We start from the raw sequence: 22,440 nt of genomic DNA, 5'->3' as shown, positions 1-22,440 counted from the left end.
GTTTCTGCCAAAGCCGAGAGGATCAGAAATGTCCCCAAACGAATCCCCGGACTCTGAATAAGAGACGACCATTTTTTACAAGTAAATGATTCAAATTTTATTGACAGTTTAAAGCAAAGAAAAGTATCTGTAGAATCCCCTTGTGTGCATCTGAGCACAGACTGTGACCATCTGTTCCTCTCTGCCGACCTGAGCTGCAACAAACCGATAAAGTCCACACGCCTCCACTGTGTATCTTCTGGAAATAAGTTCCCGTGTTTCGGGGGGGGGGGCTGGTCAGTCTTAATAACCTTTAATCATCCTCATCGTGGCGGGATGGGGGTTGTCGCGGCACAGGTGTGCTGTTGGCTGCGGTTGAAGGTCGACCTTCCCGCGCAGTGAGGTTGAGGACCAGAAGGGAAAGGCAACATCTGCACCTCCACTTAACATTCCTCGCCCTCTACTGTCCCGCCTTTGATTGCATGAAATCATGGCGCAGTGGGACGACGGCGCCAGCGCGTGGGACTCGTGTGCTGACGTCTCTGTGTTGTGTCCCGCAGGTCTCTGGTGATCATCAGCACCCTGGACGGCCGGATCTCTGCTCTGGACCCTCACAACCAGGGCAGGAAGCAGTGGGACCTGGATGTCGCCTCCGGGTGCCTGGTGTCGTCCAGCCTCAGCAAACCTGAGGTACACGCCCGGCCGTCGACATCTAGTGCCCCATGGTGTCAGTTTGCTGCTTCGGACCCGGTCAGCAGCAGCAGAACTCTGTGTTGATGTCATGTTTAGAATATCTCCGCTGATTCATCTCGCCTTGAGACCGCGGTTGGGTCCCTGTTTACGAACTGAAGCTGTTATCTGTGCTCTCACCGAGGCCACTACACTTTAATTTGGCTTGGCAGAACACGAGGATACAAACACACTAACGGGTAAAACTCTGTGTTCTGTCAGGTGAAACTGCTGTTTTTTTTTTTTTTTTAATGGAGTCTGGTGGCTTTGGCGAGAGCAGAGATGGGTACAAACGCTTCGGTTCTCTGCAGGGGAAAGCTGTGAAATGGTTCTAAATATAGAGTACACTTAAACTGAGGTAGATGATTTATTTGATGTATTTTGGCTGACCCCGTCCACAGCAGTGCATTGCTTTGCTCCTGAGAGGAAGCTCCTGTCTTTTACTCCTAACTAAGAACATCATCCGACCCCACTTTAAAACCCGCGAGCCTTTCCTGCAGTCGCCTTAACCAGCCGGTGTCCAGCCGATTAAGACGCACCGGTGGATGAAAAAGACGATTTCCACAGTCACGCCACGTCAGTGTGAGATTAACGAAGCATCCGAGTCTTTGCCTCCAAACAAACACGGGCCCTTCTGGCCTCCTTTGTGTTGACCTGTGACACCAATAATTGAACAAGTGCACTTTTGAACAGTCGACCAAGGGTTGCTGTTGCTCACACGTAATCCGCTCCACACGCGCCCACAATACCCAGCAGCCCTACTGTACACCCCCACGTACATCCGAGCAGTTGTTGCCTGGAGGATTAGCCTCTTTGTTGACTGTGCCGGGTTCACGCGTACCAGCAGAACCTCGCAGTCTCTACACACACACGGAGAGGCTCACACCGCCCACCCCGACACGCTGTGTGAAGTGAAGCGCTGCTGCAGACAGGCTCACGGTTCACTTTGATGTGGACTCGCTCCGTGTGGGGGTTTTGCCTCGGGGAAAGAGGAGAGGAAAAAAAAAAGAAGAAAAAAGCCTTGGATACTAACAAGTGGGCTCTAGGTGGCGGCTGAGATCAGTTTAATGTCGGTCCGCTGGTGCTGGTGAGGCGGGTTTGAGTGTAAGGAACTCTGCACAACAACGTGTTTCTGCTTTATCCGTCTGGTGTAACAATAACAGAGCGAACTACATCCACTTCACCGCGTTTAGTCCAGGTTTGTTATTGCCACAGGGGGGGTGAACACAGAATTAACAAACCCAGGCCATTTGAGTCCCACCTTATCTCTGGTAAATGAATTTGAGTGTTTTAAAATGATAAAAGGAAAAAAATGATCCATTTCAGTTGATCCACCGCAAGCCAAATGCAGCGACTTCACTTTCATTCTCTCTAGAATTATCGAGTATTAAATGTCTTTTTGGTTCTTCTTCAAAGCATTAAATCTTTATCATAATAACTGACGACGTCATTAGCATGAAACATAAGATGTATTCATGGGGATTGGTTGTGCTTTAGGGAACAGTTAATCAGGTATAAAAGTGATTAATGGAGCCTCGTTAATACAGGTGTTGGCTTCCCCGTTCCATAAAAACATGTTATGAATCTTGGAAATGATTACATTTACCTTTCTTTCTTTTTTTAGTGCATTTCACCTTTGGACTTTACCCCACTGGAGAAACGGCAATAAGCAGCAGACCCTTATCTAATTTTACCAATTGTATCACACTAATAATATTAGCGTAGCCTATAAATATGTGGAATTGCTTGGTTCACACAGAATAAATAGACATTCTATGTCTGAAGGAGCTTTGCAGAATGTGGAGCACGATGTCAGCGGGTCAGCAGTCACAAGGAGGGAAATCGGCTCCAAATCCAAACTTTGTTCAGGATGGTAAATGGTTCAGAAGTGTTTGAGGGAATAACAGCATATAAGAATTAATGAGCCCTTTTGAGTGTATTTCCTGGGGTCCCTCTAGGGTTCTGCGGTGGAGAACCCCCTAAAGGTTCCTCCAAGCGCTGAGAGTCCACACAGACTGGGAGCTCCTCCACTCGATGCCTCGGAATGTAAATTTGACCTTGAATAACAAAGTTGTGAACCCGCTGCACCACCATCACGCTCGCTATGAGGGAAGAGCAGATCTCCATACCGCCGGGGGGGGGGGGAGGAAAACATCGTTCTCCACGCTGTGATGAGAGTCTTCAGCTCGCTTAATAATCACACTCATTCAACAGCCCCCCCCTCCCCCCCAAAAAATCAACCTTTCTGTTGAGCCCAAAGCTAGGCGGTTTCTCTTAGTTCTTGAGTGTGCCCCCCCCCCCCCCCCCGCGCATGTCATTTGGTTTACCTCTGTGTTCAGTGTGGGCCCCCTCCCCTCCATCAGTGCCTTTTCACCTGTTGCCAAAGAGAAGCTGTGAACCCGTTGACTCGCTGTGACGTCATTTGTTTTGGTTCCCAGGGTTCGCTGGTGTGTGTGTGTGTGTGTGTGTGTGTGTGTGTGTGTGTGTGTGTGTGTGTGTGTGTGTGTGTGTGTGTGTGTGTGTGTGTGTGTGTGTGTGTGTGTGTGTGTGTGTGTGTGTGTGTGTGTGTGTGTGTGTGTGTGTCATGTACGTTTAATCTAGGTTAGCCCGCTCTGCCCTTTGTAACCTGCTATGCCTGTCGACTGTGTTTGCGTGTGTGGGCGTGTGAGTTGGAGGAGGGGGGGGGGGCTGCCACCGGCTCCTAACACCCCACCCCCAAATCCCCCCCCCAAACGCCTCCTCAGCGCTCAAGCAGCGGTTTCATTGGTGCATGTTGGGTCCCTGAGACAGCAGTCTGCTCAGTGATTAGAGGCTGGGGGGGGGTCTGCCGGTGTGCCATTGGCTGGCCCCCACGCTGCTGCTGCTCTGTGTATTTGTGTCTTTCCCTTATTTATTTATTTTTAAATGAGGGACAGCGAATCCACAAACAGCATTGTCTGCAGAAAAAGCAGCCGGGGGGGTTACATGAAGGGAGCCTGTGCCAACGTGGAGTGAGTCATGCTGGGGGGCATTAGAGGGATGAAGAACGGGGCGGGAGGTTGGGTGATTAGGGGAGAGGTGAGGTAATGCCTCAGACCAGAGATGATGTCATCTCACACACACACACACACACACACACACACACACACACACACTCCTCTGGCGGCATGCGCTCTAAGCGAATGAGGCATGAGAGCGTTCCATTGATGGATCGCCGCGCTGTGACCAGCGATCCTTCTTCCAGCGCCGTGAAGGAAATGAAGAAAGGAAGGCGGGAGATATTTCTGGCACAAAGTCGATCTTTGTTCCGGCCGTGCAGCTTTTATTTTCGTGTTTATTTAGGAGGTGGGGGCCAACCCACCAGCATCACTCCAGCTCTCTGTCTCCCTCTCCCCGCTGGGCCGGCGCTGGCTGAGAGTCTGTTTGACGGGACCACTGGAGCGTCGGTAGCAACACAAACAGACCGTCCCAGCCCCCATCATAGTGGTGTGCACATACAGTAAAGTAGCCCCCCCCCCCCCACAGTGAAGGTCTAACCTCACGCTCCCTGATGGTGGATCTGTGAGGGCTTGTGGAGACGTGAATGGGTCTGAGTTATAGCTCATAAAACATTTACAGGCGGTGGGAATTCAGAGCAAAGAGACACAAGAGGAGGGAAGCGATATGTGCTGAGCAGTCAGGATTTCTTAATCACTGAGAATATTTTATGTAAGTGGCTCTTTTGGAATCTTCATTTTTATCTCGATTTCATGTGTTTTCAAAATATTGTCTGAACCAAGAATAATTTATCCAGACAACCACAGTTTACAATATAGATGTTGATCATAATTTATACATGGCTCATCAAAGAATACCTTTAATCCGCTTTGATGTTTGTTGTTGTTTTTTATTCATTCAAGGACACTCTTGTTTCTTTCTGTAATAATTAATAATTAACAAATTTCCATTTTAATGGAACATTTTCTTGCTCAATGACATGGGTACTAAATAAATTAGTAAATCTAACCATCAGTTGGAAAAATGTAGAATATAATAAATTGGTATCCATCGGGTGAAATGTCCCATCGGGCCATAAATCCAGAAACTCACTCACTCGCTCGATGGGGCAAGTGGTAAAAAACCACTGGTTCTTCCGGAGCTGATGAAGGTGATGATGAAGTGGAGACATCTTGCTTCCTCATCTGCAATGAGAGCTGGCCACACGCTGCCAATCGACATCGAGTTATCCTGGAGAAAAAGGAGTTAAGGTGCCTAATCTCAAAGGTCTACAGTTATTGGGGCAAAAACTGCTCCTTTTTCTTGAATGATTTGAATGAATTTGTTGTTATTTCATAACCACTAATAAATAAAATAAATTGAATCGGAGGTGAGTAAAACTGTTTTGGGCAAATGGATTGACGGCCCCCTGCCGATCAATCCATTGAACAAAGCTGGGAGAGGGACTTTGAACACTGATCTCTCCACCTTTGACACCTGTTTGTTTTTACTGGGTTTCACAATGTGCCGATCCGAGCGGAGTGGAACCCCGAGGAGGAGAGGCTCTGAGGTCAGGACACTTTACGGGATCAGGGACATGGATTAACACATCAGGAGCAGGGTGACTCATCCACAGCTCTGTGTTCTGCCCCCCCCCCCCCAGCCATACCAGCATGGCGTGATGCAGTGGAGCCTTCATGTGGACAAAAAGCCTGTAACTGAGGCGCCATAATGAGGTTATGAGGTCATTCAACTGTAGTAAGATGGCACAGAAGGCCCAGGAAGAAGGTGATGCACCCCCCTCCCCCTCCCCAGTGATGGTCAGATTGTGGTGGGCTGGGAGCCGCAGGGTTGGCGGTTTGAATCCCGGCTGCCCCCCATGTGCCATGTCTAAGTGTCCCTGAGCAAGACACCCGACCCCTAATGGCTCCCCAGGCAAAATGTAACGCATGAGTTATGATGCAATGTAAGTCGCTTTGGATAAAAGCGTCAGTTAAATGACATGTGATGTTAACTCCTCCTACAAACCACATCACCTCTGCTGTCCACTAAATCATCCTTTCAGTTGTGATCCGATTTGTTAAACTAGTTGATGTGGGAGTTCAACGGTTCGACACCATCCGTCTGCTGTTATTTCCCTTAAAAGTTGTGTAGAAAAGAGTGAGTCACATGTGGACGTCACGTATTCTTGATTCTTTGAATGATAGGGACAGAAAACAATGGCTCCTCGCCCACTGACGAGCTAAAGCTTTGGAGGCTAAATCAGGATTAGGGCTCAAGTTTGAATGATGTCATTGTCGCCGACCTAATGGCACACACACACACACACAGGAACACGCACAAATCCTCAGAGGTCGCACTCTTTTAGACAGATCCGGGTTAATTACTTGAGCTCTTAGTTGTGTAATGGTCCCTTCAGGCCGGTGGATGGAGTCCAAGTCGAGCGGGGGCCAGAGCTGCTGCCGTGTGGGCCAGTGATTGTCTGTCTAGGCTCATATTCCAGGAGCTCTGATGAAGAGTTTAACCAAGGACACTTTTCTTGGAATACGTTCACAAAATGATTTTCATGGGGCCCCTGCATTGCTTTGAGACCGTGAGGCCATTCGAGGGACGTCTTTGTTAATTCTCTGTTTGTTCCTGCAGGTGTTTGGCAATAAGATGGTCATCCCCTCACTGGACGGCGCCTTGTTCCAGTGGAACCGGGACAGGGAGAGTATGGAGGCCGTGCCTTTCAGCGTGGAGTCCCTGCTGGATTCCTCTTACCGCATCGGGGAGGACACCGTCCTGGTTGGGGGGAAATCTCTCACCACCTACGGCCTGGGGGCCTACAGCGGAAAGGTTGGTGAACCCGCCAGCTCCAATCTTCATACGTTGCACAGTATCATTTTTGTTGTTTTTTCTCGCCACATGAAAACAGTGTAATGACCCCCTTCTGTTTGCCTCAGCTCCGGTACATCTGCTCCGCGGGGGGCTGCAGCCGCTGGGGGGACGAGGAGATGGAGGCCGAAGACGTCCTCCTGCTGCAGAGGACTCAGAAGACCGTGCGAGCCATCCGGCCGCGATCAGGGATGGAGAAGTGAGATTCGGTGTCTGTCTGTCTCTTTCAGTCATGTGACGTTGGGGCGTTGGATTGACTTTCCCTCAGCTAGTTAATTCTAGCATGTCTTCTGTGTTACCTGAAGCACACTGACCGGATCAATTTAACATCCACTTCCTCTTTGAACAATGAGTTTTATTAATTAATAAATTCAACAAGTGACACATTCACTAAACAAAGTGACACTGACAATCATACAGACCTGATAATGGTTTATATATTTTTGTGCCCTCAGTGAGACGATCAGTCCTAACTCGTGTAATTGTTTTTAGGTGGAACTTCAGCGTCGGGAACTTTGAGCTGAAGCTCCTTCCCGAGACGCAGTCCGGCATGAACTTCCTGGAGGGGGAGGTGGCGAGCGGCGAGGCCTGGAGGGAGAGCCAGCGGGTCATTGCGGACGAACCAAAAGAGAGAGGGCAGACGGAGAACCAGCACAACCACAACCTGGACCTGGTGATCAAGGTGTCTGTTCCCGACTGGAAGGTCATGGCCTTCAGCACGGCGCCGCATGGGCAGCTGGTGTGGGAACGCCAGGTAGGGACGCTATGGAGCGCCATTCGGTGGCGTGTTTCAGCCTCCTAATTGCTTGAAGTTGAGTTAATTGAAAGAAGGGTACCTCCTCATTCTGCATGGCCTGTCTCGCATAGTTCTGCACACCCATCGCTTCGGCGTGGCTGGTGGGCGGAGGCAAAGTCACACCCATCGCCCTGTTCGACGACAACGCCTACAGCAACCAGTCGGAGACCGAGGAGGAGGAGGAGGACGACGACTCCTCCCAGAATGCTAGAGGAGCAGAAGAGTCCAGTGTTTACCTTGGTAAATAAACACCGATTTGCTCATTCATGACGTCAAGTTGCAGCACGAACCGTCTTCAGTTTCACACGGGCCCCCAGTGAATGTGGAACATGTCTCTACTTGTTCTTCTATCAGGGATGTACCAGGGACAGCTCTACCTCCAGTCCTCAGTGAGGATCAGCCAAAAGTTCCCTACCAAAGCGATCGGATCGTTGAAGGACATCATTCCACTCCCCATAGTCAAGTGGAAGCCTTTAGTCCGTGAGTCCACGCCTCCTTTTGTCTAATCAAGCTAGCATGAATTCATTAGCATTGCTTTAAACAGTGAGACCTAATATTAATTAGCAGCCTTTTGGGCTCCTGCTGCTCAGATCTTCGTCTTCATTCCCATTAATGTGTGATTCATCTTGCGGGTTGTTGTTCCGACTCTTTTGATCCCTACTCCCTTCTACCGAGATCAAAGAACACATTCATCTCGTCCTTGACACAGATTCCCCGTCTCGGACACCAGCCCTGGTCGGCTCTGATGAATTTGACAAGTGTCTGAACAATGACAAGTTCTCCCACGAAGAATACAGCAACGGAGCCCTGTCCATCCTCCAGTATCCATATGGTGAGGTCCTGACACCGGACACGGGGACGTAAAACATCACATTCGAGTCATGCGCACAAAGACAATTGGCCCAGACTGACAGAAAAAAACGTTCCGTTACCCCACTGATGTCGGATCTTTTTCTTCCCCCGTAGACAACGGCTACTTCTTCCCCTACAGCAAGCTGTACCGCGAGAAACGCAACAGCGCCGTCAGCCTGATAAAGGAGAGCGGGGCGGGGGGGGCGACTCGCAGGAGGAAGGACCCCGTGCTGCTGCTGCCCTGGTGGAAGGAGATCCTCGGCACCATCATCTTCTGCATCGGCGCCACCACCTACATCGTGCGCAAGTTCTTCCACCCTCCGGCCCCGGTGGCCCACGTGAGGGTAAGACCGCCAGCCGCCCTTTATCATGTCATATTGTAACGGCGCTTAAGGCCTTTGCATTTCAACGTATGGAGTCGATGCTCTTAGGGAAAATAATGAAAGTAATACCTTTTTCAAAGAAGATTGAGATTGAAGTTGGGTCTTTTTTAGAATGATTTTGTAAAAAGCATTTGGCCTTTTAAGAGAGTTTGCCATAAATTGAGTTGAATGTTTACGGCTGGCAGCTACAGAGCGATTAGGCTGATCCGGCGTTGCAAAAGTAAAACATGTGGTCCCTAACCAGAAGAGAAGCTGATCTTTGTCTGGATAAGCAGACTTCATTATCTCAGAACATTTCATTTTTTTCATCTTGTAAATAGTGATTTCCTTTCGTTGAATAGTGTCCCCTCTGCTGTGTCTTGTAGTAATGACTCTATTCTGTATTTCTCATCAAACATTGAAAGAGGTAATACTTTCATTCAGTAATAGTACCAGTCAAAAGTTGTTTCTAATTGAATGAGAAAGTGTGTATGTGTGAGTTTATTGCTATTCACTGATATTTCATAGCAGAGATTCAAGGTTTTTTGCCTCGTGTTATATTTTCAACATTTCCATCTCTTTGCTGTCCTCCTTCTGTCCCTTCAAAGCAACGGAAAGAGTCGGAGACACAGTGCCAGACAGACTGCAAGTTTGACCTTGAGGTTGTGGAATCCAAAGAGGCGGTTGCTATGGAGACCCGCTCCAGCGAATATGTGTCCAGGTACCTTATTATTAACACACGGGGAGGCTGAGGCAGAACCCGCTTGTAAATAAGAAATGTTTTCATCATAACTCTGGAGAGCTTAGACAAAACACTGCTGCTCCGCTGGGAGTTGTTACCCTCACGCTTCAAAGTTGCAAACGCGAGTCTCACTCTTTCAAGGTGTAGCTACAGATTCGGCACTGTTACCATGGTGACCGCTGGTCTTCCCGCCTGCCTCGATAGGACAAGGCAGAGATGGAAGATCGGCTAGTCGTAGTACTGCATGATTGGACAACTCAGCTGTTTGCCATCAAATGAAAATGACCTTGGCCCCCGCAGACCCCGCCCCGCCCAGCAGCATCTGTCACGGGGTCGCAGTGTCGCGTTACGTCTCGGTCAGCACATTGTCACAATGATTTTTTTTAAATGTTATTGTGGACACCACAAATATGGTCAGTAGCCAAGATTTATTGTCTTTCACAGACCTTGTGTCTTCTGATGGATGGAGTTAGCATCGTTACATTCTTTAGCCCCCACTCCCCCCTCCCACCCTCCCCACCCCACCCCACCTCCTGCTGTCACCACTTGCACATTCTCTTCTTTTGAGCCGTCCCAAAATGAAACCCACCCCTTTCCATTAAAGCTGCTGCTGCAAAACCTTGCAAATCACTTTTGCCGAAGAAGTTTCCCTAAATAAATCCGGTGGCTGCTGCAGGAGCAGCTGAGGCGGGAATGAGGGAGGCAGATAGAGCTCCGGGATCAGGGCCTGCAGCACATGTGCACCAACATTCCCCAATAAGACAACCCGCGATCCCCAGAGGAGCGGGAGAGGGGATGTTTCACCAGGGTGGAGAGCAGCGGGTCCCTGACCGGCCCAAATAACTCCCCAATATAAAATTATCATATCTGCAGACAGCTTATGTTTAGTCCCTCTCTATTTTGAATCAACATTCTATTGAAAATGAGTACAGGATAACAATATTGATACATTCTTTTTTTTTTATTCAGTCTGTTTAATCCTACGAATTCCCCTTTTTCAGCGCTGCACCTCTTAGTGGAGTCTGTCACTACGTCAGTTTAAATGAGTGTTTAGCTGTAAGTTGGTTAGCTGCAACGCTCAGCAGCCACAGCCGGTCTTATCAGGGATTTGGCCGGTATTTACTCCTTCCCGCTGATCTCCTTCTATCGCTCGAGCCTCCTTGGCCGCAGCGCGTTGACTGATCCCGGGTCAGAGAAGTGTGCCAAAGCGCTTTGCCTTTTCTGCTGTTGAGAGCCGTTCCCCTTTTCTAGCGGAATGACAGCCGACGCGTCTCTCTCCCCAGGTACCTCACCGACTTCGAGCCGGTGCAGTGCCTCGGCCGCGGGGGGTTCGGCGTTGTGTTTGAAGCCCGCAACAAAGTGGACGACTGCGACTACGCCATCAAGCGAATCCGTCTGCCCAACAGGTAGCGCCTCCCGCCGCCGACCCCCCCTTTGCTCTTTCTCTGTGTCGAAGACAGAGTTACATAAGCCGCAGCCTGCTTGTCTCCACACGCAGCGGCAAAACTGACCGCTGGGTACAGATAGCCGCCGTGTTTTTATATTCGTACCGACAAGCGTTGGTAAATGTAGCGTTGAGCTGACGGCAGCGCTGCGTGTGTTTTCACCTCAGACGGCGTTGTCATATCAAACTGAATTATCATTTTAGGGCCAGTGTTTTTTGTTGAAGTGCTTGGTGTATTGAGACTGCATTGAGCTCACATGAAGGTCTTCACAGTCGGAGGGTGTGTAACAATGACACGGTATTGTGTTATTACTTTTTTTTTTTTTATATCAAGCTGCTAAATTATTGTAATTCATTAAGTTTTGACCTCCTGCAGAGAACTGGCCCGTGAGAAGGTGATGCGAGAGGTGAAGGCGCTGGCCAAGCTGGAGCATCCAGGGATCATCCGCTACTTCAACGCCTGGCAGGAGAGCCCCCCCGAGGGCTGGCAGGAGGAGATGGATCAGAGGTGGCTGAAAGACGGCAGGTTAGCCCCTTTTCTTTTGTTTCTTTTCACCCCGTACAGCTCGGCAGGTCAAACGTGTTCAGCAGCATTTTAAACAAACTCACTGATAAAGTCAGCGTTAGACCAGCAATCGTAGAGCACAGCTTCAGTCCGCTGTTGTTTTGAGGGATGAATAGAATAATGATAGTCAGCGGATTGCAGTGAGCGTCGCAGCAGCAACCCTCCTTCCTCTCTTTCAGCACCACCGACTGGCCAATGAGCTTCCTCGACCACATGGAGGCGCTGTCCGTCAAAGTCCCCGTGTCGGGCTCGGTGCCCCCGCTGCGCGGGCCCCGAGGCGACGCCATGGGATCCTCTGTGGACGCGCGGTCCCTGCTCACCAGCGGCGCCGCGGGCTTCGCTGGGGACGACGGAGACCTGTCCTTCCACCCGCTGCTGGACCACGACAGCCCCACGTCAGAGCGGGACAGCCGGGCGGAGGGGGACGCCTCGGACAACCCCCACTCCTTCGAGCTGTGTCCCCCGCGCGGCGGCCCCAGCGACTGCACCTCTTCGTCCTTCGACATCGTGTTCGAGGACTCGGGCTGCGACCGGGACGCCGATGCCGACGCCGACAGTCACACCGACTCGGCCAGCCTGAGCACCACGACGGAGAAGAACAGCTCGTCTTCCTCGCGCACCAGGCAATCCGTCCCGCCCTTCTCCTGCTCCCCCCCCCGGCCGACCTCCCTCATCCTGGCGCTTCCCCCAACTCCTCAAACCCAGCGAGTGCAGCCCTCCCCCAAGGTCAGTCCATCACTCACCCAGCTGGTATTACGGGGTGTTGCATGCAGGTTATGACTTGTATTGTTCATATCGAAGAGCAAACCTCTAAGTGCAAGTTACAAACAATTGTCTTCTTTTACTTTAGGAGACACATTTTTTATGTTTTTAAATATACAATTTTGATTACATATCAAAGGTTTTATTGTAATTTTAATTAATTTTTGGCTCACAGTGACACCATTTATCATTCAGTGGGGGGGAAAGCTATATTTACAATAAACAAAAGATCTTATATTTTTGAATGATGCCTACAGACACTTTTCTTCTCTTAAATGGAATATTAGTTTCCGTGAATCCCAATGTATCTGAACCCCCCCCCCCTGTCCTCCAGGTGTACCTGTACATCCAGATGCAGCTCTGTCGGAAGGAGAACCTGAAGGACTGGATGGCTCAGCGCTGCCTCCCCGAGCAGAGGGAGAACAACCAATGTCTAGACATCTTCCTCCAGATTGCAGAGGCCGTCGACTTCCTGCACAGCAAGGGGCTCATGCACAGGGACCTCAAGGTGAACACACACGTCATCATATGATGCGGTTTCCGTATATAAAGGGACGTATTAGCTGATAAGCAATGCTCTCCTCCTCCGTGCTTTCGATAACCCGTCTCCGTCCGGCCTGCAGCCCTCCAACATCTTCTTCACCATGGACGACGTGGTGAAGGTGGGCGACTTTGGCCTGGTGACGGCCATGGAGCAGGAGGAGGACGACGAGGACGAGTCGAGCGCCCTGACGCCCGCCCCGCTGCTGACCCGTCACACGGGCCAGGTCGGCACCAAGCTCTACATGAGCCCCGAGCAGGTGAGCAGGCGTGTGACTCGAAGCGCAAGTCCCCTGCAGAAATGTTCTCCCCAGAGCATCAGAGCAGTGACTATGCGATAGGACCCGATATGCTAACATGCTAACAAGGCTTTTCTTTTTCACGGTAGCTCTCTGGAAACTCATACTCCCACAAAGTGGACATTTACTCTCTGGGTCTCATTCTGTTTGAGCTGCTGTATCCCTTCAGGACTCAGATGGAGAGAGTGAGGGTGAGTCAGCAAAGACACGCGCACACAGCCTCTCTTCATGTTTCTGTTTCTTCTCCTGTTTTTTTATTGGTTTGTCATACGGCAATAGATTACCCATTAGTTGGGCTTTTTAAACTTGATAACTATGTGTGTTTGTTATGGTTTTCCCGTGTAATAAATGGTTACAAATAAGTCTGTGAAGCATTAAAGGAAAGGAAAGGAATATGCAAGCAAAGCAAAAACAACTCAATCAAAGGGATCGTACTAATTAAAAGCAAAACAGGATTTTACAAATGTGTCTTTAAGCTATTTTTACCCCTACCACATTAGGCATTGGGAAACGATTAAAACGTTGGGATAATTTCCCAAATAGTTTAATCTGAAAGAAAGAGAGAGACTTCCTAATGAGGCACTTTGTCTTCCTGTCTGCTTTATTCATTTAATTATTCTGTTTTGCCTGAAAACTCTGTTCGGCATACTACAACAAATAAATGCAATATTTCTTTGATGGCTCATTATTGTCTGTTTTAAACAGTGCATTTTCTTTTTGTGTGTGTGTGTGTGTGTGTGTGTAGGGAGGGGGGGATGGTGGTTGGGGGCGTCTTTGTTTCTGTAACAAAGGGCTTAATGAGCCACTAGCACAGCTCCGCTCACAGGTGTTTACGTCCTTTCTTCCAGACGCTGACTGAGGTGAGAGCGCTGCGCTTCCCAGAGGCTTTCTCCAAAAACAACGTTCAGGAGGTGAGTGGACGTCTGGCGCCCCCTACGGGCTGGAAATGCAAGCTGCACATGCACCAAACACAGTACAACAGAGTACAACAAAGTAAATTAACAAAAATGGGACTAGCTCCACAGAGTTAATCATCTGTCCACAACAAGTCGCTGAGTCAAATCTGCTGAACCAATCCAATTAGGAGGTGTGGTTGGATTATTCTGCCCTCAGATTAAAAGAAATAGAGATAAATATGCACACATTTTCACACTACACACTGAAATATAAATATTCTGAGACATCATTTGTAAATAATAATAATCTGGTTGCAATCAAAAAATATTATCTTTAGGGGCCCCCACGTTTTACCTGTTTACTTTGTGTGAGTGTGTGTGTGTGTGTGTCTAAAATAATGTATGATATTCATGTTTAATGTAAACAAAGCCGTAGCGTGACCCCGTTGTCCCTCTGTGTGTGTGTGTGTGTGTGTGCAGCTGAGCATGGTGCGCAGCATGCTGTCGTGGAGCCCCGGCGAGCGTCCCGAGGCGGCTGAGATCACGGGGACCCCCCTCTTCCAGGAGCTGGAGCTGCCTTTCCGACCGGCCATGAGGCAGCGCTCCCGCACCTACAGCGCCTCGTCCATGGGCCGCCCCTCGCGCCAGACCTCGGCGACCTGAATGTCCCTGTGACGCGATATGAAGGCCCCCCCCCCCCCCCTCTACACCCCCTCCTCCCCTCAAGAGGAACACCTAAGCCCCCGTACAGTAAAAAAAACTTCAAAGCTTCGAGAGCGACAAATGTGCAGGAAGTGTTTTTGCGCGAGTCCTGAACAGTGTCTCTCCCCGGCGAACACGCACGCCGTCACACATTCACGCTCGCCATCATGCGCACCCTCCCCAATTTGAATCACATCTTACAAGCGAAGGACTTTGTGCTAAGCTATCATCCGGGGGGGGGGGAATTGTAACTAATTGGTTGAGGCCGATGGCCTGGTGCTCCGAGGCGACGGACCGATATGCTAAGAAGTGTTTGATATATGATTTGCTCGCAGACGCGCCGCTTGCTCCCAACATTCAGCCAGTGTTCGCTCGCCCGCGCCACCCCTCAGGTATCAAAAACCAAGAGGACACTCCAAAGGGGCCTTTGATGCTTGATCATCCGGCCAGTCGACCAGTACTGATCACTGGGACCAGCACTCTCCGGTTTTCTCACACCCTATATGCCTGATTTGGGAGACCAAAAAAAACAACAACAACAACAACATCTTTTTGTTTTCCTGTGTGTTCTTGTTAAATGAGAGTCCGTGACGTATTGCGTAAAGAGTTTGAGAATCTGGATCATCCGACATAATTTGCCTTTGGAACGCGCCCCCCCCCCCCCCCCCCGGCCCTCTGAATGAATGCCGAGCATTTTGTTTTCTTTTTCTATTGCATGTACCTGACGGGAAGGGAAGCGGTGAGTGTGACTTTGTAATCTTAAAGCCAGTACTTGGAAGCAGTTATTCTTTTCTGTGTATGAACTTACACAACGACCGAGGTGCTCAATCATTTTTCCAAACGCCTCCTTCTGCCCGTGTACAAAATCGAAGGGAAAACAATCGGTTTCTATCTTTTCTTTTGTCTTTCTTTGTTAACCCAGAAGATATGGTCGATCAATCCTGTACATATTTTAAGGTGCCGTTGCTTGTAAATGGCTTTTTCCACAAGGCAACTGTAAGATAGTGTGATATATTTGAGGGGGGGGGGGGGTTGATCTCTGCCGTTAATTGATAGCTGAATGTTACCGTGTGACCTCCAGAGACGGATGACGTCAGGCGCCTCTTCTCGCTGTCGGGAATGATTCTCAGTGTTTGTCTTTAAGCGTGGAGGGGGGGGGAGAGCACCAGAGTAGATCCTGCAGGACCAGAGTGCCATTAGACTGTCAGTTAAGTGTACTTTTCTGTAACTGATAACTCCAGCTGGTTTCCCCGGTGAAGCGCTACAGATACTGAGGTGTGCAGCCCCTCCCATGATGAGGAGAAATAGCATTTAGTCAAGAAAGATGATACTGTTTTATCCCCTCGACATCGTCCACAGGGGACCCCGGACCTGACGTTGGTCATGTGACTCCGAAACGCACGGTTTAATGTACATAAGAAGTGCTGGGAGAGTCACATGACCCGTTTGTAACTTCACTCACAAACTGCTAATTGTAATGTGCTTTCAATGATTGTACTTTTCTAAGAACTTTTTTCTTTTCTTTTAATGAGCCCAGTTTTTTTTTTTTTTTATTCTGCAGTTTTTTTTTTAATTCTGCAGGTTTTTTTGATTACTGTTAAGTCTTTGCTGCGTTTTCCACAGGAAGTCAAACTGATGTTGGTTCATCCGTCCACTCGGCTCACTGAAGATGAGTCATTGTTCTTGTTGTTAAATCAGAGTTAGAAACGGACTGTACCCCCACCCCGAATAAGCCCGGAGACCGGAACGCAGTTCCATGAAACGGCCTGTCGTCGAGTCGGAGGGGGCCACGTGCACGCTTACACCGCAGATTGAGCCTAAAGCTGCTTTGTGAGCGACGTAGTGTGACGCATTGTTTCTTAAGTGCTACAATGTACCATTTTAATGTAGAACTGAAATTGAATAATCGAATCCACGGACTCTTGAAATTTATTAGGTAATCTTTTTTTGTTGTTAGTTTTGTAGAAGTCATTTCCTCAGAGGATTGCGATCTAAAGATTTGTTTGTGGAGGCATTACAGGAGAGAAGGACACTGTCAGCTCATACCATCAAAACTTGAAGCAGCATTATTGACAATAGTGTATTATATGAGGATTTAGATTTTCTTTTTTTTCACTCAAAACCAAGAAAATGTGATTTATACTGTAGGGTTTTTCATGCTTCATTAAGTTGTGTTTGTGCCCTTTTTTTCACTCCTGCCGTCCAGGTATATTTTCCGGAGGGCAGTTGATTTGAATAATCCCCCCCCCCACCCCCTCGTCAACCTCTGACGCCTCCGTCAGGATATGTAGTTGCCAGTTTTTGTGCACAAACCCCACTCTCTTGTCCATGTTGAATTGTAAATATGTTCATTTGCTTTATTTATGTTTTGATGCCGTGATCAATCCTTTTGGGGTTGGTGTTATTATGAATGGGCTTCCTGCGATGGAGCGCGTTGGAATATGATGACTTCTTACAAGTCTAAATTTAATAAACCGTTCTATACCGTTTGTACAGTTTTGTGTCCTTGGTGTGCATTCTGTGAGTGGACGTTGAGCAGTTTGACCATCCTTAGGTAAACGTCATGGCTTTCATAAAAACACTTAAACTGGCTGTATCTGCATATTTAATTATGTCACAATGTGTTTGAACAGCACAAAGAAACGGTTTGATATCAAGCGATAATATTAGCCTCATAATATATAAAGACCCCTTAATGTAGAAAATATTTAAATTAAAGTGAAGTTCGCACAGAGCGAAATAACTTTGCTTTGGATATGGACACAAAAATAATTGCTCCCTCTTTCAAAAAAAAGACGACGTTTCCAAAGATAAGCTAACGAGCTCGCATGTAGAGGGCGGGGCTTCGGCTCTTTATTGTCAAAATACAAGTTTAAAGTCTGCGCGCTTGGCCCCGCCCCTTCCCCCCCCCCCGCCCCCCGGTTGCGCATTTCCGCTGCCATGACCTCACTTCCGGATGTCAATATGCGGCTCGGTGCGGCGCTGGGAAACGGAACCACTGGGAAGATGTAAGCCGAGCACCCAGCGGAAGACAAGCCTCAACGAAGACGCTCAACCGTATCCGCCGGGGGGGGCGGGGGCGGGGAGAGGAGGAGCCGAGAACCCGTACCTTTTAACGTCCGACACACGTGAAACCCCCCCCACCCCTTCCCTCCCTCCCTCCCCCAAACCCCTCCACCTACCCGAACACCGGCAGCTCGCGGGAGCCGCCGCTCTGCCCCTGGAGCATCGGAGCGCCGTGGCCTCAGAAGCAGCCATCTTTTCGCGCGGAGCCATGTACGGGACGACGCGGCGGGCCTGCCGCTCGGGCCGCTTCCTGATGCTGACCGCCGCCGCGGCGCTGCTGTCGGTCGCCCGGCTGCTCTCCGCTCTGCCCGCCGTCACGGAGCTGAAGGAGTGCGACAAGCCCTGCGTGAACGGGCGGTGCAACGCCGCCACCGGCAACTGTGTGTGCTTCGCCGGCTGGGTCGGGGACCAGTGCCAGCACTGCGGAGGAAGGTTCAGGTACCGGGAGACGCACCGGCGGGGTTTTTTTTATCACCTCGGAGGGGAGGGGAGAGGAGAGAAGGGAGGGAGGGAGGAGGGGGTTGCGTTAACGTTTCTGTTTCGTCCGCTCCGTGCTTCTCACGTAAGGAGGTCTGCTGCTGCTAACGTTAGCTCCTCACGGTACCACCGTTCTCCTGGTTCTGCCTAATGCAGGTTTAATAGCGCAGCGGTGCAACGTGAGGCTGCTGGTGAGGAGGTTTAAGTAGCTTAACCGGAACAAGCTGTCATCATGTTGCATGCTCGGTCCAAACTCGGAGGTGTTCACTATTACACCGGAGGAGAATAGGAATCCACGTTTCGGTATAAAAGCTGCAGAAATAACCAAATCTTAATTTTATTTTTTTTACCCCCACCTCTCCAGCTGCCCAGCCAGGTGTCTATTTCCGGAAACCCACGTGTTTGTAAAACGTTCCCCCCTCTGCAGGACCACACTGGACCTCACATTTAACCCCTGAGACAGTCCAAGAGGTGCCGAGGACAGGGGCCCGGTCCTCTCCTCTCTCCCTTTGTGATGCTGAAAGGTGTCCGTCAGGGTGCACCTGTGCCTCCTCAGAAGATGGTCATGGGGGGGGCGAAGCTGAGCGTTATGAGTGAAACTGAGTCAGAAGGTCTGTGTGAAACTGCTCGTCTCCGGCTCTGAGCCTGTTGCATTGATACAGTCGACCCCCCCCCCCCCCACCCCATCGGGTCTAATCTCCGGCTGAATGCAACCTAAACCTCCCGCTGTGTGACGCCAGCCGAAGGGCCGATGGTCCCCTCGGTTTGGGGGGGTGAGGTGAGGAGGAGGAGGGGGGGGGGGGCGTGTTGCTGAGGCCGTGATTAGCATACAGACAATGCTGCCATACAGGCCCGGCTGAATGCTGGTGAGGAAGAGAAGGCCCGTGTGGCTCCGTCCTGGCAAGACAACGTGGTCGTTATCTTTTGTTTGTGTGGTTTTAAAGCGTCACTTCTTCAGTCTCGTCTGAGGGTATTTTTAAGTTGTGGCTCGTGCTGCTGAGTCCTCCAGTAGGTGGAAGGAAGTGATCTAAGATGATAATCTCCCAAGTCGCATTGTATAGAAGTGATGACTCCACTTCTCTCCTGATTGGTTCCCTCAGTAAACGTTGTAAAGTTTATGGTCTCGTCTCTACTTTCCAGGCTCCTTCATCACAGCACGGTGTTCATTTAGTAGATTTGGGTCCACTTGGAGTCAAACGGGTCGTAAAGTAGGTACATTGGGCCAAATAGTCTGCTGCCCCTTGTCTTTTAATTTAAGTTTGGAAAGCAGGAATCCGCCCCTGAGATCAGCCAAGGCCACCATGGAGAATCTGTCCGGAGAATAGAGCCACTGTTTGCTCTCTCGAATCCGAGTTGACGTTTGTCGGTCCCGTCTGGCGGGGATTCCCGGTCGGCCTCGAGTATCGCTCCTCATGTCGATGAGTGAACCGTGAAACGCGTCGCGTCGTCACGCGCCACACTGATGCGCGACAGATGAGCGTGTTCTGTCTCTGAGGAGGATCCCGGGGGTGTAAACGCGGTCCTGCCCACACACCGGCCTCCGTACCCAGAACTTTTCCTCTGATGCTTTCGGCCCCCGGCCTCCGAGGGACTGTTTGGTGTTTTTCGGTGGAGTGCTTTTGTTTCCGTAGATGTGAGATGAAGCTGCACGTTCTCCGTGGAGACGGGGATGCGTTTTAAGGCTGATGAAGGGGTGCATTTCAGTCCAAGGCAACCAAAAAAAAAAAAATCATTAAAGCTCTCTTCAGAGAATGCGGCCAGCAAAAACACACAGTCGCTTTGAAAACACACCACCTGCTCATAAGCCCCGAGATATTTCTTAGACGATGTAAGACTCATAGCTGCATGAGCGCGTTGCGTAGGACCAACTTTGAATCGTTGCATGAGTCTTAAACGTTTTACATTAACAAGGGCGCGGCGTTGTTTACCGCTCTCGACCCTCGGCGCCGCCCGAGCTGCTCCTGGCGGGTCGTAAAAAAAAAAAAACCTCGCTGCACCCTTTAGAGATCAAGAGCTAAACTTATTTCTGCCAACGCGTGCAAGATGGGGGGGGGGGGGATCCTCAAATTACCTCCATCACTGTTTTGGGATCTAACGCTGCATTAAAAGTGCATCAGCAGCTTCCAGTTCCTTAGTTTATATATTTATATTTCACTTTGGCTTCACATCTCTCAGATTTTAAGATGTTGAAAAATAGAGTTGGCAAGTAATTGCATTTTTGTCCACTAACCTGGGAAGTTATTCTTATTTAATTTACTCTGACATTAGGCTTTACTGAAGGATATGAACTGTTAAGTATTTGCATATCATAGATATCGATCACATCACGTTGGGGTATAACATTGTTATTTATTTAGATTATTTTTGGGGGAAATTGTTCAGAACATCTTCTGATTGAATCTGAACTTTTTCCTAATCTAAAACATTTTACACACCCCGCAAAAATCAAACCTCCACCAAAATGCCACAGCATTTGATTCTATTTGAATTTGGAAATAAGGTCCAGAGTTTAGAACCAAGCGCCACCTGTTTATGGCGGCTGTGAAGCACTGAAGGAGTCGTTTTGCTCATCATAAATGGTCATAACTCCTTTTTATCTGATTGACAACACGTCAACAATGAAGCACGTAACGGGTCTTGTTTGCATCCTTATTCCTCCGGGGGGGTCGGGGGGGGGGGGGGGCATACACGTCGCTGTGCCGACCTCTTCCCGAGGAACGGCGCTCCGTGGAAATCGTCCCCCTGAGACACAGTGAGCCGCTGTGGTGATCCTGGGTAACAAACAGCAGTAAACCTTTGGGGGGGGGGGGGGGGGGGGGCAGGGGGGTTGACCTCTTGCGTCCATGAGATATGGAGTCACACGCCTGGCCCGTTTAAAGGCTGGCGTAACAGCTCCCTCGGCCTTGGAGCTTGCACCCTCTGCAGCCTTTTACAACAACAAGACCATTGCAGCACACTTGTTGCCTGGATACAAAAAAAAAAATCTGTGTTACGCAACACACTCGGTGTTTTCAAAAGCGCTACACAATGTAGAAGATGACCACGATTGTAACCAAACCGACTCGGTTCCTTTTAAGTGGAAATACACAAATGGAGGCCTGTTGGTGAATATTCTATCTTCTTTCTTGAAATCGATTTATTGACTTTATTACAAGTCAGAATGAGTCCATCACAACCCAAAGATATTCATATCAGACGTTCATCATCTGCTGAATCCTTCCGTTCCGGATGATTTTATCTAGAGGCGCTTTGAGCCTGAATGCTAACACCAGCATGCTAACATGCTGACGTCGGCTTCCTGGCTGCGTTAGTAGCAGCAGGTATATTTGTCTGGCCAGTATTCACCTGTCATCGCGTCACAGATCAATTGTTTGGGTGAATTCTTTTGAGAATTGGAGCCTTTTGAAGGTGCAGAAGCAACCTGCTGTCTCCTGATTGGCTGCTGTAGATTTTGGGGGGGGGAGGGGGGGTTTCCGGTGGTGCACATCGCGCGCACGCAGCAACCGGATCGACGTTTGAAGCCGTTGTCTTTTTCCCCTCAGGTTGACGGGACTCTCTGGTCACCTGACCGACGGCGCTGGAAACTACAAGTTCAAAACCAAGTGCACCTGGCTGATCGAGGGACAGTAAGTAACATGCTGCCCCCTGTGTTTAGAGACTCAATTCCCCCCCCCCCGGGCTGACACTGTGGGACTGAGCCCAAATCACAGCAGGACCCCCGACCCCGACCCCCCCTCTCTTATTGATTCCCTCCATTAAAATCAGCTTCTGACGAAGTGATTCCTAAAAAAGAAAAGCGTCTGAGAGACGAGCTGCCAGAAGGAGCTTCACTCTTGTCAATTTGATTTTGAAGAGGGGGAAAATGTGACTATTCGTAACGTTTCATCGTCTCATCCTGTGCTCCCTCCTCCCATCGTTGTGTTCCTCCGTCTCGCTTTGAATAGTTTTTAATTTTTTAACCACATGTAGAGAAACCCCATGAAAGCACCGAGGTCTTAAATCCCCCAAAAAGCAGGAAACCGATGCTGCTCAAAGTGTCCTCGTTCCAGGTGGTGAATGCTTCCTCTCAGCTGTTAATAATTAGCATTCATTCTGCTGGTGGAACAGTAACCCGACCAGCCGACCGACTTATTGACCTGGAGGGAAAGGACAAATGTTCTGTTACCATGGTTGTGATTTGTCATCAAAGAAATCCCCACCCCCCCCCCAAAAATCCCAACGTATTACGTGTGTTTTCTCTCTTCAGGCCAAACACAATCCTCCGACTTCGTTCAACCACTTTGCCACCGAGTGCAGCTGGGACCACCTGTACGTGTACGACGGAGACTCCATCTACGCCCCGCTGCTCGCCGCCTTCAGGTGCGTCCCCCCCCCCCCCCCCCCCCCCCCCCCCCCCC

General features: G+C 49.6%; 2 protein-coding genes across 2 annotated transcripts in view; both read left to right on the top strand.

Moving 5' to 3' along the window:
• eif2ak3 (eukaryotic translation initiation factor 2-alpha kinase 3) overlaps positions 1 to 15,148 on the top strand; it is a 21,148-nt gene extending 6,000 nt beyond the window's left edge. The window contains exons 2-18 of the mRNA XM_037486604.2: positions 540 to 669; positions 6,307 to 6,501; positions 6,609 to 6,739; positions 7,033 to 7,294; positions 7,408 to 7,576; positions 7,691 to 7,816; positions 8,046 to 8,168; positions 8,303 to 8,532; positions 9,159 to 9,271; positions 10,576 to 10,698; positions 11,113 to 11,262; positions 11,481 to 12,027; positions 12,398 to 12,571; positions 12,687 to 12,863; positions 12,992 to 13,093; positions 13,751 to 13,813; positions 14,279 to 15,148. Of these exons, the coding sequence (XP_037342501.2) occupies positions 540 to 669; positions 6,307 to 6,501; positions 6,609 to 6,739; positions 7,033 to 7,294; positions 7,408 to 7,576; positions 7,691 to 7,816; positions 8,046 to 8,168; positions 8,303 to 8,532; positions 9,159 to 9,271; positions 10,576 to 10,698; positions 11,113 to 11,262; positions 11,481 to 12,027; positions 12,398 to 12,571; positions 12,687 to 12,863; positions 12,992 to 13,093; positions 13,751 to 13,813; positions 14,279 to 14,461 (2,998 nt within the window). The 3' untranslated portion in view covers positions 14,462 to 15,148. The remainder of the gene's footprint in view (positions 1 to 539; positions 670 to 6,306; positions 6,502 to 6,608; positions 6,740 to 7,032; positions 7,295 to 7,407; positions 7,577 to 7,690; positions 7,817 to 8,045; positions 8,169 to 8,302; positions 8,533 to 9,158; positions 9,272 to 10,575; positions 10,699 to 11,112; positions 11,263 to 11,480; positions 12,028 to 12,397; positions 12,572 to 12,686; positions 12,864 to 12,991; positions 13,094 to 13,750; positions 13,814 to 14,278) is intronic.
• A 2,300-nt stretch (positions 15,149 to 17,448) lies between these two features.
• Positions 17,449 to 22,440, top strand: part of atrn (attractin) — a 44,315-nt gene continuing 39,323 nt past the window's right edge. The window contains 4 exon segments of the mRNA XM_062557393.1: positions 17,449 to 18,004; positions 21,586 to 21,669; positions 22,290 to 22,309; positions 22,312 to 22,402. Of these exon segments, the coding sequence (XP_062413377.1) occupies positions 17,457 to 18,004; positions 21,586 to 21,669; positions 22,290 to 22,309; positions 22,312 to 22,402 (743 nt within the window). The 5' untranslated portion in view covers positions 17,449 to 17,456.

The sequence above is a fragment of the Pungitius pungitius genome, chromosome 14 (assembly GCF_949316345.1).
Source record: "Pungitius pungitius chromosome 14, fPunPun2.1, whole genome shotgun sequence".
In the NCBI taxonomy this organism is placed as follows: domain Eukaryota; kingdom Metazoa; phylum Chordata; class Actinopteri; order Perciformes; family Gasterosteidae; genus Pungitius; species Pungitius pungitius.
This window is presented reverse-complemented; position numbering and strand designations above follow the sequence as displayed.